Here is a 15,954-nt window from a genome sequence, read left to right on the forward strand (position 1 = left end):
CTAAATTATTAAGAGCCCATTTTCAATTCTGTAGTCTCTCCAGAGACCTGGGTGGGTGGGTCATGTCCCTTCCTCCTGGTAGGCTGTTTTAAAAAATCACATTCGGAAACTAAATTATTGTGAGGGAATTAGGCCAACAAGGTTGGGGGAGATGGAAAACCTCAAGGCTATCGAGCAGACCGCCTGGACACAGCTAATGACCCTATAAGATAAACCAAAAGAAGAGTAAGAGAGAGAAACCAGAAGTGGGCTCCAGAGAGGACCGAATAATTTCTCCTAGCCCGGCAGCTGGGTGTGGCTCCACAGAGGTGTTATTTGTACCAAGCTGTGAAGAAAGAGTAGTTTTTTGGCTGTTGGGAGGTGGGGGGTGAGTGGGGGTGTTCCAGGCTAGATGAGTAATATGAAGAAGGTTCGAAGTTGAGAAAGTGGAATGGAAGATAAATGGTTGTGGCTGAAAGTATAGGGTGGGTGGGGGAATATGGAGAAGAATAGGACTGGAAAGGTAGTGGACCAGGGTGTGGACTCTGCTACTGCTCAGAGGCCCCTTGGCTTTGTTCAGGACCTCTTATCTTGGAGTACAAGTCTCCTTTCATGTCCCCACTCCCACGGGATGTCCAAATGCCCTTCCCTCTGTTCAGGGAATCAGGGTTGTTGAATGGCAAGCTTTTCCACAGGTGATGATTCAGCCGAGGGGGTCTGAGCTCAGAGATACCCCTCTAACTACCCTCCCCCACCCCCCGACCATTCTCTTCCTCTCTGTCTCCGACCTTCTGTCATGGAAGGTTCTTTTTCCTACCAGTATCAGCCACGGATAGCAAGCTCTGTCTTCTTCAGTGAAATTCAATTAATAGTGTCCCCTCTGGGTGGGATGAATACACCAAGAGGAACATCTTGGTACTGGCTGGTGCAGTGGGATCCAGTCTAGAAGCCTGGGGAGCAGAGACGAGATTGGATTTCAGTCCCCACTGGCTGGGCACCTCTGAGCAAGGCCTAGTCTACACAACCATGCCAGGCAGCTCTGCCCACTATGAGCGAACCCTGGTTCCTCCCCTCTTGCCACTCCATGCATGCTTTTTCCTTCACACGTCCTAAGCACAGCCATGTCTAGTCTCTTGGGTGGGAAGACAGGCCTTGCCAGCAGGCCTGAGGTGATATTTCCTGGTATGCATGTGAATGCTTTTTGTACAGTCTCTGCTTTTGCTTCTTCATGGACTAGGGAAGGAAAATGGCCCTCAGGGAACAAGTGAGAAGGGGAGAGAAGCTCACTGAGAAAACACAGGTTAACACTTTTAGGTATAACCCAACCCCAGCAGTATGGAGTTAGAGCAGGGAGATCACCGAATAACGTGCGAAGACATTATTCAGACAGTGGTGAACCAACAGGGATTTTTAGAATGGACAGATGCTCCAGTATTGGTCTTGATGGCCCAGATCACTACGACTGTGACAGATGTTAGTTAGGCTTATTGTAGTAATCGTTTTTGCAATATATACATGAATCACATCATACACCTGAAACTAATTTAGAGTTATATATCCATTATACCTCAGCTAAAAAAAAAAAAAAAAAAAGAGCCAGCTCGAGTATTCTCTCCTCTCCAAAGGCCCTGTAGTTTCCCTAGTCGGATTTCAGGATCCTTCTCCTGAGTCCCCCTAACACTTTGTCTTTAACCGTGTGTGAGACTCCAGTGATGGTGTGTGAGACTTTGCTTTATGGGTCTGTCTTTCCCACCACTAGACTTGGTTCATGAGGGCAAGCAGATGCACTGCTCGTCTTCACATCACCTGACGTGGTCCTGTAGGCAGGCGACATTCACCAGTTATCAAATAAATGAGTGCCTATCAGCACGAGGGTGCATCAGAGGTCACATCTGCTTTGTTCACCATGACATATCTAGTTCAGCCATTACACACGTAGTGGCTGGCATAATTCTTAGTAGATGGAAAGTGCTAAGCAAATATTTCTGGAAAGAAGGAAGGCAGGCAGGCAGGCATAAAAGTAAATTTAAGAAAGTAAAATCCTAACAGAGGAAGTAAGATCAGTTAAGAGGTGACTGTGGCAACAGAGGTGAGCAAAGATGAGGGGGTGAACTAGACGGTGGGGAGAGAGGGTGAAGAAGGAAGGGACACGCACAGCTCCTGTTTAAGAAGGGGGCCTGAACTCACATCACCGCTCTTCTCATGTCCATGCCCACAAGTCATAGGAAATATATACATAGAATATAAATATATTATCAATATATAATGTATTTATATATACTATATCATAAACAAACATACAAATATAAAATAATGTAATATAAATACAAAAAAAATGGACCACCTGGGTGGCTCAGTCGGTTAAGCATCTGCCTTCAGCTTAGGTCATGATCCCAGTGTCCTAGAATCGAGCCCCATGTCAGGCTCCCTGCTCAGGGGGGAATGTGCTTCTCCCTCTGCCCCTCCCCCACTGTGTTTTCTCTCTCTCAATCTCTCTCTGTCTCAAATAAATATATAAAATCTTAAAAAAAAAACCTACACACACACATTTTTTTATTATATTTTTTTAAAGAAGTGAGGCCATAATCGCCTTTGAAAGCCAGAAGGAGATCTTTGTGGACCAGAAACTGTGGAAAACCCCTGAGACAATGAAAGTAGTTAGGACTGAATTGGGAAGACCCACAACAGAGAACTCTTTGAAAGTCGAAAGAATGAGGACTAGTGTTTTCCTAGAGGGTAGGGAGAGTTCTGGTGGGCTCATGCAGAAGTTCCGCAGTGGGACGAGTCGCAGTGTTAAATACACATAAGAATAACATGGGTGTTAAAAATGTAAGTATACCACTGTGAAAACAGAAATATAATCTATAATCTCAGGTTCAGGGTAGAAGAGGAAAGGACCACAGAAAACCTGATCAATGCCACAAAGTGGGGAAGAGAGAGACAGAGAGCATTCATGGAAATAGAAAAAGCTCAAAATGTCAAGATTAGTAAGTCCACTTAAGAAAGAGAACATCAGGGGCGCCTGGGTGGCTCAGTGGGTTAAGCCTCTGCCTTCGGCTCAGGTCATGATCTCAGGGTCCTGGGATCGAGCCCCGCATCAGGCACCCTGCTCAGCGGGGAGCCTGCTTCCCCCTCCCCCTCTGCCAGCCTCTCTGCCTACTTGTGATCTCTGTCAAATAAATAAATAAAATCTTAAAAAAAAAAGAATATCAAAATAAATGAGACTGTTACCACACAGATCACATTTACTAACCTCAGTGCAGTGAAAGGAGAAATCACCAGTCGTACCCAAAAAGCTCCCTGGGTCCTACATGAGAAATTAAAACTCATGCTTCTTATAGAAGCCTTTGGTTCACAAGAAGGAGAAGGAGGAAGGAAAAAGACGTAAAAAATAGTCCCTGCTTATTAGAACCTGTAGGAGCCAGCCAAATTTATAACTCTAAATTCATTTATTAGAAAACAAAGAATGAGAATGAATGACTTAAACTTTCAACTCAAGAAGCTAAGAAAAAAAAAACCCACAATGAATAAGGAGGAGGGAATAGGGGGAGAAAATGAACAAAGCAGAAGAAAAGAACTGATAGAGGGGCGCCCGAGTGGCTCAGCCCATGAAGTGTGGGACTCCTGCTTTCAGCCCAGGATGTGGTCTCGGGGTCCTGGAAGGGAGCCCGTCGTTGGGGTCCATGCTGAGCATGGAGGCTGCCTGAGATTCTTTCCCCTCCCTCTGCCTCCCCCTCTCCCTCCTCCCCATGCTTGTGTGTGCTCTCTCTCTAAAATAAATAACTAATGTTAAAAAAAGAAAATAGAAGATCTCATAAAGTTACAGGCAGAATTAATTAAACTGAGAGTAGCCCCCAAAACAGTAGTGATGATCAGGAAACACAAAAGTTGTCTTTTGAACTAATAATAGTAAGATTTAATGGCAAACATTTTTTTTAAAGATTTTATTTATTTATTTGATAGACAGAGATTACAAGTAGGTGGAGAGGCAGGCAGAGAGAGAGGAGGAAGCAGGCTCCCCTTGGAGCAGAGAGCCCGATGTGGGGCTCGATCCCAGGACCCTGGGATCATGACCTGAGCCGAAGGCAGAAGCTTTAAACCACTGAGCCACCCAGGCGCCCTAATGGCAAACATTTTTTAAGTGTGTGCCATACACTCTACTAATATACTACCCATAAGAACATTTTTAATTCTCACATCAATCTCACAAAGTAAGTTCTAGTATTACCTCTTTTGCAGATCAGTAAATTGAGGTACAGAGAAGTTCGGTCATTTGCCCAAGGTAACCCAGTGTCAGACTGAAGATTTGAACATAGGAGTCTGGATCTAGTTTACACTGTATATTAATATTGTATGTTAATACGGTGTACAAATATACCACTAACGCACACCATGAAGAGAACAATTAGGAAAAAGAGAAAGCACAGATGACATTCAGAATAAAAAGAACATACTTTGGATAGAGACACCATTTTAAAAAGTGTAAGAAAATCTTATGCACCTCTTTCTATTGATATACTTGAAAAGCTAGGGTTTCAAAATCTTTGTAAAGAGAATATACTCATGTATTACTTGTGCAATTTAAAAATTCATTTTAAAATCACTTAAAGGAGTGAGGGGGTGGGAGACACAGGCGTCCAGTTAGGGAATGAAAGTCACCAGGATGAAAGGCAATAAGCACAGAGAATATTCAGTCAATGGGGTTGTCATAGTGCCGTATGTTGGCAGAAGGGAGCTCCGCCCGTGGGGCGCATGGCGTAATGTACAGACTTGTTTCGGCATCACTATGTTGTACTCCTGAAACTGGTGTAACACTGTTTCATCTATTCATCAATAAAACTAATTAATTACTTAACATAAACAAAAATCTCTGAAAGCAATGGACAGGAAGACATTAAAAGCAGGAACATACCAGAATAGCACCCAGTCTCTGGCTGTGGGAGTACAGCGAGGTTGAGAAGATGGTTCTGAAAGTTCTGGATCTTGGGACTGGAGTCGGGGTGGTTCACTAAGTGAAACCGTCCATCCAGGAAGGAGAGAAGGATCGGGGATCAGAGATAATGGATTCAGGTGTGGAGCTGTTGGATTTGAAGTGTTACTGGTATTTCTGTCCCAGGCTTCCTTAGATGGTCGAAATTCAGTGCTGGACGTGAACATTTGGTTCGACAGGTCATAACCAACTGCTAGGCCCACTCTACAAAAATGACGTATCATTACTGTTCATCCTTAAGGATAGAGGCAGACTGTTATGGTGAAGACCAGGTTTAAAAGGAGATTTTTGTCCATTTGTTTTCCAGAAAGAAAAAATAAGAGGAGGAGATGGTCCATTCAGTGAACATGATAACTGCCAAGTGAACTAAGACAAATACACAATAGTGATGGCTAGGGAGAGGGAGGGAGTCTGTCCAACTCACATAAGAATCCAGGATCCCTACATCACAGAATTCTCATAAGTAATAAGAAAAACCTGGATGACCCAACATAAAAGGGCAAAGAAGAGAAGCAGAAAATTCCCAATGAAGTGCAAATGTTCATTGAATATAGAAAAAGATGTTCGACTTTGTTTATCATGAAACACGCAGGCCAGGAGATCAAACCTTCCCTGGACAAAGGGCTAGACCCGTGGGCGATAGTTAACACCCCTGCTGTAGGGCTCAGGAGAAAACAGCATTGTTCCCCGACACAGTGGAGAGGAACGGAAGTAAGTAACGGTTTCTGCCAGGTAGCCTGTTGAGGTACGTCGCCGTTCCGATGTGCATCCCCTTTGACCTGGCATTTCCACTGCCCTCATTCACCCCAGAGACAGAGCCAGTATGCACTTCTCAGTTGATGTTATACAAACAGTCCATCGAAAGGTCAGTTATGGTTCATCCATACTATGGAATGCTAGGCTACTATTAAAAACATGAATGTGCTCATATTTAGTAAATAGTGAAGATGTGTAACATGTGTAACCTGCAAACAACATCTTAGAAATTGAAAATAAGGTTCTGAAACAAGGTCTACACTCTGAGCCTACCAACACAAAATTGTGTATACACAGCAAGCCGTCTGTCATGGGGGCTACCTCTGACAATTTTAGGGTTTTTTCTATATATCTTCCTATATTGCTTAAGGTGTCTATATGAATGTGTGTTAACTTTATAATCAGACAGAAAGTAGAGCTGTTTTCATTTTGGAAAAACATTTTAAAGTCACTGACCTCCCAAGTGAAACTCAAGAATCACCTGTATTAGTTGCATAATGAACAGATCATTTTTAGTGGCCTTTCTCTTATATGGGTTTGTTTGGCTTTTTTAAGATTTTATTTATTTATTTGACAGAGACAGCGAAAGAGAAATACAAGCAGGGGGGGAGTGGGAGAGGGAAAAGCAGGCTTCCCGCTAAGCAGGGAGCCCAGTGCTCGAACCCAGGACCCTGGGATCATGACCTGAGCCGAAGGCAGACGCTTAACAGCTGAGCCACCCAGGCGCCCCTCTTTTATGGTTTTACTTCTCGGCTTTTGGATTTTTAGATTGGGACTTTATATGCAAGAGTAGAAATGATACTGGAATCAGCTATTTGACGGTGACTTGATTTCTCCATTAGTAAACTGAATTTGGTTTGTCAACTAACATCCTCTAAGATTGTCCTCTAAGACTTATGTATCATAATAGCAACTAATCTGCAACATAGGCCCTTGACATGTCCGTCTTCCTTGGATGGTAATCAGCGTTCTGTCTTCTCCCCCACCTTCAGATGTATCAGAACATGGAGGGCCACGTCTCAGATCGTCCTTCTGTCTACCAAAACAGGCGACCTTACAGCAGAGAGGTGGACTCGGGGCTCCTGCCTCCACAGGCTCATGATGAAGATTCCTAGAGAAACAGTTGAGTCTTAAGGCCTACCTCCCTCTGACCCCTCCTTAAACAGGCTATAGATTACCAAAACAGGATTAATTTCATCACCAAAAGAAAGCATGATCTCAACTGCTGCTTTGCTGGGCTTTTCTCTAGAAGCTCTCTGTATTTACTCTTGTTTTCAAAGGGACTTTTGTAAAAACAAATCATCCTTTGCACAAGGCGGGAAGAGCTGATAAGTACTTTTCCTGGAGCATCTATCCAGATCCAAAGGCCTTCTCAGGCTGGCTTGAGTGAAAATCGTGTACCTGAGGTACAGTACGTTCTTGTAAATAGATAACACAAAAGCATTTTGCTAAGGAGAAGCTGATATGATTTTTTAAATCTATGTTTTAAAATAATATGTAACTTTTTTCAGCTATTTAGTGATATATTTTATGAATGGAAATAAAATCTCTTCTCTAGAAATGTTTGTCATTGAATTGTTTACATGTCCCGTTTAGGGCAAGACTTAATGGGAGGGCAGGAACCTAATGAAATTATGTGTAACGATTTGTTTGTGCATGTCTATTTTTTTTCTGCTGAGAGGCTCCGGCCTTTCGTCAGATTCTTAAGAGGACCCGTAACTCCTGCCCCCAGAGTAGAGCAGAAACGCTGACGTCTGCTGGCTTCTCTGCGGCGCTCCGTGGATTCAGCCTCCCTCGTCCTTTGAATTCAGCTTAGCTCCTCCCCCCCACAGGCTTATAAAGTTGGACTTGCCCTCATCCTTACTTTCCAGGTGTGGTTCTTAGTGAAGAGTGTGGTGAAGGTCTCCGTTTTTTCTTTTTTTAAGATTTTATTTATTTATTTATTTGGGAGAGAGAATGAGCATGAGAAGTGGGAGGGTCAGAGGGAGAGGCATACTGCCTGACGTGGGACTCGATCTTGGGACTCCGGGACCATGACCTGAGCCGAAAGCAGTTGCTTAACCAACTGAACCACCCAGGTCTTAACCAACCAACCTCCCCAAGGTCTGCCTTTTCTGGTCTTCCCTTTCGGGGCGTGGTTAAGATAAGAACCTTGAAGCCAATCTGCCTGGGCTGAAATTCTCCTTCTAACGCCGCTTAGCTGAGCAACATTGGGCAACCTTGGGCAAGTAACTGAACTTGATTGGGTCTCAGCTTCCTCTTCTGGAAGACGAAATAATAATGGATGACATCTATCTTACACGGTTCTGGTAAGAATTAGATGGACTACATATATAATATATGTATGTTATAATAGACACACAGATGGTCCCCAACTAAGGGCGGTTCAACTTAAAATTTTTTGACTTTACGGTGGTACAAAAGGGATACACAGTCTGTAGAAACCATTCTTTGAATTTTGAATTTCCGGAGCTAGTGATATGCAGTTCAATGTCTATCACAATGCTGGGTAGTGGCAGCCCCCAGTCCACTCTGGGATCCCAGGGTGAAAAATCAAAACACTGACAGCCATTGTATACCCATTCAACCATTCTGTTTCTCACTTTCAGCACAGTATTCAATACATTACATGAGATATTCAACACTTTATTATACAATAGGCTTTGTGTTAGATGATCTTGCCCAACGCGAGGCTGACATCAGTATTCTGAGCACGTTTGAGGTGGGCTAGGCTAAGCTGTGAGGTTTGATGCGTTGGAGTATTAATTGTATTTCAGCTTATATTTTCAGCTTACTGGGGGTTAACTGGGACATAACCCCATCGCAAGGGTTATGAGGACGAGCAAGCTGAGGACGAGCTATATTACATAAAGATAGTGCCTCGTCCATAAATGTACCCTAATCTGTCATTTGCACTTCCCTCTCTGGTTTTAATCTTTTACTTTAGATGAGGCCACATAAACTAGATTACACAAATCCGTTCTTCACGTCAACCCCTTCTCCCAAGCTCTGGGCCATCCAGTGTTTTCTCTGGCCACAGATAGATCTGTCTTCCTAAAGTATTCCTGTGCACCCGCTGCTTTCAGCGGGAGCACATCCGGTGGCTCCCGGTGTCCATCAGCTAAAGCCGGATTCTCTTGCCAGCCAGCGTACAGGCTCACCACAGCTGGGCTCCCCTGCATTTCTGTATCAGGTTACATGACGACATCTGTCTCTGTCGCCAAAACCATCTGCTCGTGTTCAGTGGGTACGTCTTGGGCATTCCCATCTCCTGTGTTTCTTTTCTTCACCTGCCACCCTCCTGGGATGCTTCTTCCTATTCAAGTAAGCCCCTGCTTCGTGGCCAGACTTGAGCTCTGTCTTATAATTCAGGTCTTTCTCAGCTCCACCAGTCGTGGGTGCTGGCTTCCTTCGCTAAAATCTATAGGCTCCTTGTCCATATCATCCACCTGGCTCTTAACATAAACTTTCCTTCCGTTTCCTTCCCTTTCCTTTCCTTTTCTCCCCTCCCTCCCCTCGTCTCCTTTCCTCTTTCTCCCTTCCCGTCCCTTCCCTTCCCTTCCCTTCCTTCCCCACCGTTCCCCTCCCCTCCTCTCCCTTCTTTTTTTTTTTTTTAAAGATTTTATTTATTTATTTGACAGACAGATCACAAGTAGGCATAGAGGAAGGCAGAGAGAGAAGGGAGGAAGCAGGCTCCCCGCTGAGCAGAAAGCCCGATGCGGGGACGCTGGGATCATGATCTGAGCCAAAGCGGCTTTAACCCACTGAGCCACCCAGGCACCCCCCCTCCTCTCCCTTCTATCCTCTACCCTCCTCCCCCTGCTCCTTTCCCCTCCTCTCTCCTCTTCTTCCCTTCCCTTCCCTTTCCTCTCCTCTCTTTACCTTTTCTTTTCTTTTTTCTTCCGTTTTCTTCTTTCTTTCAGAGACAGAGAGAGAGACACAGAGAGAGTGAGCAGGGGGAGGGGCAGAGGGAGAGGGCGAAACAGGCTCCCTGCTGACCCCAGGACTGAGATCATGACCTGAGCAGAAGGTAGGACTTAACCGACTAAGCCACCCAGGCGCCCCAAACATTCTTTATTTTCACCTGGATTTTTTTTTTTAAGCAACAAAAACATATCTTATAGTTCTATAGTCAGTTCAACAAATGTCCTTCTGGGCTAAAATCAAGGTGTCATCAGTGTTGCCTTCCTTTCTGGAGGCTCTAGTGGAGAGACTGTTTCCTCACCTGTTCCAACTTCTAGAGGCTGCTGGAAATCCTTGGCCATTGGCCCCCTTCCTCCTTCCTTACAGCCAACGGTGTTTCATCTCTCCAACCATTCTGTAGCCATGTCTCCCTCTGACTTTGAACTCAGCTTACCCTGGTTCTCTGATTTTAAGGATGATGTCTTTTCACTTGGATTTTTAGAAGTTTGAAAGTAGATACGATTTATTCCAAGTTGTATGCCTAATTCCTATTTGTGTGTACAGTCAGGACACGCACAATACGTGTATTCAATTATTTTTTGCCTATTCAGGTTAAAGCATAAAATATGCTTGATGTTAAAAATTCAAAGAATTTTGTATTTTTTCTTATAGTAATAAGTGAAATTTACCCTTTATGCACCCAACCCAAATCCCAGATTGCTTCTTCAGAGGAAATGCTGTTCAAGTTTCAGGTATAATTCTTCCATCTTCTTGCTTAAATATACTTAATGTTACATGTATTTACACAAACACGCACCCCCACCAAACTGTTTTTTATATAAATGGAATTATACTAGCACTATGGTCAAATGTATTTTTGTTCTTGACCATGTATTGATATTTTCCTAACTATACATGTCCGTGTACCACTTGTGGCGAGCCAAGCATCGTGCTAAGACTGATATATGTATTACCTTCTGTAATTTTCCTAGCTGCCTTATGAAGTAGGTACTAATATGATACCATGTTTTTCTGGAGAACTTGGAACTTAATTCAGTAACCTGTGGTCTCCAAGCCTCTCTTAACACTTATCATGTGGTTACTCTTGGGTTCTACCATTATTTTAACTATTGTATTTATTTATCTATTAATTTATAAATGTGGTTAAAAAAACACATAATGCAAAACTTATCGTCTTAACCATTTTTAAGTGTATAGTTCAGCAATGGTAAGTATCTTCACATTGTTGTGCAGCCAATCTCCAGAACTTTCTCGTCTCATACATCTGAAACTTTGGCCCCCACAATAACTCCCCTTTTTCCGTCCCCCAAGCCCTAGTAACCATCATTCTACTTTCTGTTTCTCTGCATTTGACTACTTCATATAAATGGAATTATACCATATTTGTCTTTTTGTGACTGACTTATTTCACTGAGTATCCTGTCCTCAAGGTTCGTCCATGTTTTGGTATGTACATATTCTCTTTCTTTTTAATGCTGATACTCTTTCACAGTCTGTGTGTGTATCTTGTTTATGCATTTATCCACTTGTTTATGCATTCGGTTTATGCATTGCCTATTGTGAATACCGCTGCTATGAACAAGGAGGTGCCAGTACCTCTTTTGGGACCCTGCTTTCAACTTTTTTTGTATTTTTTCATATGCTTTTGAAGAGAAGTGGGATTGCTGGATCAACTGGTAATTCTATTTTTAAGTTTTTGTTGTATTATTTCAAAGACCCTGGTGTAGTGATCATGTGTTTCTTTGGCCATCCAGTGTCAATTCCCATTTCTTTTGATAACAGCTCTGTGGTTGGGGGCATGGCTTCTCCCGATGGCATGCAGTGGAGTGGGACTTCCATAAGCGGTCTTCTAGCCAAGGAGGGTCCTTGACTCAAGCTCAGCTCATAAACTTCCTCTCTTATTCTGGAACTTTGCATCTGGACTGGATTCAGGCAAGGATCAAAAAGGAAGTTGGAACTCATTATTCTCACAATACCGGTCTCCAAAAAAAAGTGACAAGCAGTTCCCACTTCCAAGATCCCTGGAGCTGCTTTGGTCCTTCTTCTTGCACAAGCCTTGGTCTCTGGACCCCTGTTAGGCCTGTGAGCCAGCCAGTGTCCTTTCCATAAATCCCCTTGCCCAGGAGCCCAAGTCTGTCTCCAGAGCTCACAGCCAAGACCCTTGGCACACACACCTGCACCAATTTGGAGTCTCCTCTGCCAAACTGAGGATTTCATCTGCTTTGCCTTCTCTAGAAAGTCCTCTCTGTTTTGGTTGTCCAGTGATCTCCTTTCAAGTTTCAAATGATTTATCTTCATTTGTACATGATTCCATTATGTTGACAGGATCTGAGGAAGTAGAGTCACAAGCATTGAGTAAGCCCTCTTGAACTGCCTGACCAAAAATGTGGGCGATCATAGGGATGAAAAGAGAAGCAAGTTAACTTTTATAGGAATGTTCTCCTTTTCCTTCTGCCAAACCTTTTTTAGTCAGACCCACATATATTCTGAACATGACTTCACTGCAGATGAAACCAAATAAATACATTTACACATGGAATCACCAACACAACGCACCCCTTGCTGTTGTAGTATCTATGGCACCAAAATTTTGATTTCCTTGAAAATGAATATTCTCTTGTTGATGAGCTTCACAAAAATGGCACCATACTCTATATAGACTTCCAGTTCCTGCTTTCTTTAAAAAAAAAAAAAAAAGATGTCAACATCATGCTTTCTAAGATTCACTCGTGGTGTTCTATGGATCTCAAACTCTTTCATTTCATTGATGTGTGATGTGACTATACAATTACCACTATTCATTCATTTTCACACTGATGGTATTTGAAGCTTTTTGGGTTAGGTGAGATAATGGGTTCATGGTGTTCATTGATATTATCTTACTTTGTAATATAACTTTCGTAAATACCAAATACGATATTTTATTATTTTTTTCCATTTTATTTTATTTTATTTTATTTCTTTTCAGTGTTCCAGCATTCATTGTTTATGCACCACACCCAGTGCTCCATGCAATACATGCCCTCCATGGGGCACCTGGGTGGCTCAGTGGGTTAAAGCCTCTGCCTTTGGCTCAGGTCATGATCCCAGGGTCCTGGGATCGAGCCCCTCATCGGGCTCTCTGCTTAGTGGGGAGCGTGCTTCCTCCCCTCTCTCTGTCTGCCTCTCTGCCTACTTGTGATCTCTGTCTGTCAAATAAGTAAATAAATAAAATCTTTAATTAAAAAAATACATGCCCTCCATAATAGCCACCACCAGGCTCACCCAACCCAAACACTCAGTTTGTTTCTCAGAGTCCACAGTCTCTCATGGTTTGTCTCCCCCTCCAATTTCCCCCCTAACTTCCCCCAACTCACCCAAATCTGACATTTATTTGTTTGTTTGTTTGTTTTTACAGATTTTATTTATTTATTTGACAGAGATCACAAGTAGGCAGAGAGACAGGCAGAGAGAGAGAAGGGGAAGCAGGCTCCCTGCCCAGCAGAGAGCCCGATGACTCTGGGACCACCACTGGAGCCGAATGATAATATGATATTTAAATATCAAAAATGATAATACGATATTCAAAAGGCAACATTCTCTGAGGAAGGAAGGCATTTAAAAAACTGTATTGGGGAAAACAGAATTAGACCCTACTAAACCCAGCTCTTATCACAGATCCGGTATTAGTGTAGGTCAAGTTGTGTCTCTGACTTAACTACACTTTTTTTTTTAAAGATTTTATTTTGGGGTCTCCTGGCTGGCTCAGTCAGAAGCGCTAGCAACTCTTGACTATGGGGTTGTGAGTTCAAGGCCCACGTTGAGTGTAGAGATTACATAAAAACTAAAGCTTTATTTTTTTAATTTCTTTTAATTTTTATTTATTTAAGTAATCTGACTAAGCCATCCTGGCGCCCCAAACCACACATTGTTACCACGTGGAAAAACACAACTTACAAGCACTGATTTTAGAGATGTGTTCTTGCTACTGCGTGCAGTCCCTTCCATCTGACCAGTAGGTGGCGCCCTAGGACTACTGTTTTTTAAATTAATCCCAAGCAGGGGGCTGGACTTCATTCCTACACCCTGCCTTTGGAAAGGCAAATTTTAACAAGCAGAATAAAGAAAAGTCCAGTCTGTTAATTAGAAGGAAGAACAATCCTCTACACAGACCACTTAAATTCATTTATTCAGTACCTGGTTATTTCTTGACTATGATAACGATTGCGCATTTTACGCACATTATTTTCACATTCCCTACATTAACAGAGCAGTCTGTCAGTTTCTTCATGGAACTCGGTTTTTACCATTGGATTCTACACAGCACGTTTACCAGCACAGGGGACTGACTTTGGAGCTTATTCTTCTTGGAACACTTTCTATGCATAGTGTTGCCTGAGCCTGGACTGGCTTCCAGTTGAAAGCAGAATCTGTTTCTCAGAGATCTTTTGGAGTAAGGAAAACAGCCAGGGGTGTTTGGCCTGCAGCAGGAAGATGTCCTGGGTGACCTCTTATCAAAGTTCCAGCCCTTCGATTATCCACCTTCTGTCCCTCCTTCACCCACCTCTGCCACTTGTGTTTCTTCCTCATCTTCCTTCTCTTTCCTCAGCTCTTCAGGAGGGACTTTCCCAGTAACATGATTATCCGAACCCCTCTGCCACTCCCACGGTCATTTCTGTCAAAAATAAATTACCTGTCAGTGTTCAAATTTGCTTCTGTCTATGCCACCATGACCCTAAGAACAGAAAAAAAGGTGAGGGGTAATTATCACCTAAAAACACCACACTGGGCTGCCTGGGTGGCTCAGTCATTAAGCATCTGCCTTTGGCTCAGGTCATGATTCCAAGATCCTGGAATCGAGCCCGCACAGGGCTCCTTGCTCTGCAGGGAGCCTGCTTCTCCCTCTTCCACTCCCCCTGCTTGTGTTCCCTCTCTCACTGTCTCTCCCTCTCTGTCAATTAAAAAAAATTCTTTTTAAAAAAGAAAAAGAGGGCGCCTGGGTGGCTCAGTGGGTTAAAGCCTCTGCTTTTGGCTCAGGTCATGATCCCAGGGTCCTGGGATCGAGTCCCACATCGGGTTCTCTGCTCAGCGGGGAGCCTGCTTCCTCCTCTCTCTCTCTCTGCCTGCCTCTCTGCCTACTTGTGATCTCTGTCTATCAAATAAATAAATTAAAAAAAAAAGAAAACTGGAATTTAATCCTGCTTTTAAAAAAATAAAATAAAATAAGAAAAAGAAAACACAGAACTCTGTGTGCTTCCTTAAAAAAATACTAATAATAAATAAAATAAAAATAAAAACAACACATCTTTTTAGTTCCTCAGAGCCTACCATGTATTAAATTCCAAATTATCTTACTGAGGCAGAAAAGGCTTGATGAATTTCTTGTGCTAAAATATATATAACCTACGTACATGTACATGTACAATTTACCATCTTAATCATTTTTAAGTGTAGGGCTCGATGTCATTAAGTACATTCATAATGTTGTATAACCATCATCGCTATCCAGCTCCGGTGGAAATTTTTCGTCTTTACAAACTGAAACTCTGTCTCCATTAAACAATAACTCTCTTTTCCATCTACCTCCAGCCCCTGACAATCACCATTCCACTTTCTGCTTCTTTAAAAAAAAAAAAAAAGATTTTATTTATTTATTTTAGAAAGAGAGACAGAGAGTGCACATGTGTGAGCTGGGGGAGGGGCAGAGCACAAGGGACAAGCAGGACCCTGGGATCATGACCTGAGCTGAAGGCAGATGCTTAACTGACTGAGCCACCCAGGCGCCCCTCTACTTTCTGCGTCTCTGAATATGACTCCTCTAGGTACCTCGTAGGAGTAGAACCATCCAGTATTGGTCATTTTGTACCTGGCTTTATATGAACATTTATTGATAGTAGACTGTATTCCAGAGCTGTGCTGAAGGCTTCACGTGTGTATCTCATCAAACAAGACAGGAGGTAGAAGGTTGTGCTGTGGCAGTTTAGCAGCCGGTGAAATCAAGGTTTAGGAAGGTCGTCACCGACTTAGCCGCACAAAGCAGGTAATAAGCTCTGGCCTGGCCTAGCACCACACCCTCTGCCTCCTCGCAGCCACACCCGAGGCCTGAGCTTCTCGCTTCGCCTCAGTCCTCAGCTAATGAACGTGGTCTGGTAACAGCAAGATTATGAGTTCCGACTCCCAATTTGCCTCAAATTAAAAATAAGTATGAAGGAAAGCAATCTGTGTTTCTGGCATCTTATTGGGAAAACACTCCCGTTTAAGCTCCATAAATGAAAAGTTAAGGGCTGCCAGTTAAAGGGAATGGATGTGTGAGTGTTACAACAAAA

The 15,954-nt window shown here is 43.1% G+C and overlaps 1 protein-coding gene across 1 annotated transcript in view; it reads left to right on the forward strand.

The window, feature by feature from the left end:
• Positions 1-7,283, forward strand: part of FLT3 (fms related receptor tyrosine kinase 3) — a gene marked incomplete at its 5' end in the record, with an annotated part of 51,944 nt that extends 44,661 nt beyond the window's left edge. Inside the window, one exon of the mRNA XM_080799397.1 lies at positions 6,718-7,283. Within this exon, the coding sequence (XP_080655523.1) occupies positions 6,718-6,840 (123 nt within the window). The 3' untranslated portion in view covers positions 6,841-7,283. The remainder of the gene's footprint in view (positions 1-6,717) is intronic.
• Between the last annotated feature and the right edge of the window lie 8,671 nt (positions 7,284-15,954).

The sequence above is a fragment of the Martes martes genome (genome assembly GCF_963455335.1).
Source record: "Martes martes genome assembly, chromosome: 3".
Lineage (NCBI taxonomy): Eukaryota > Metazoa > Chordata > Mammalia > Carnivora > Mustelidae > Martes > Martes martes.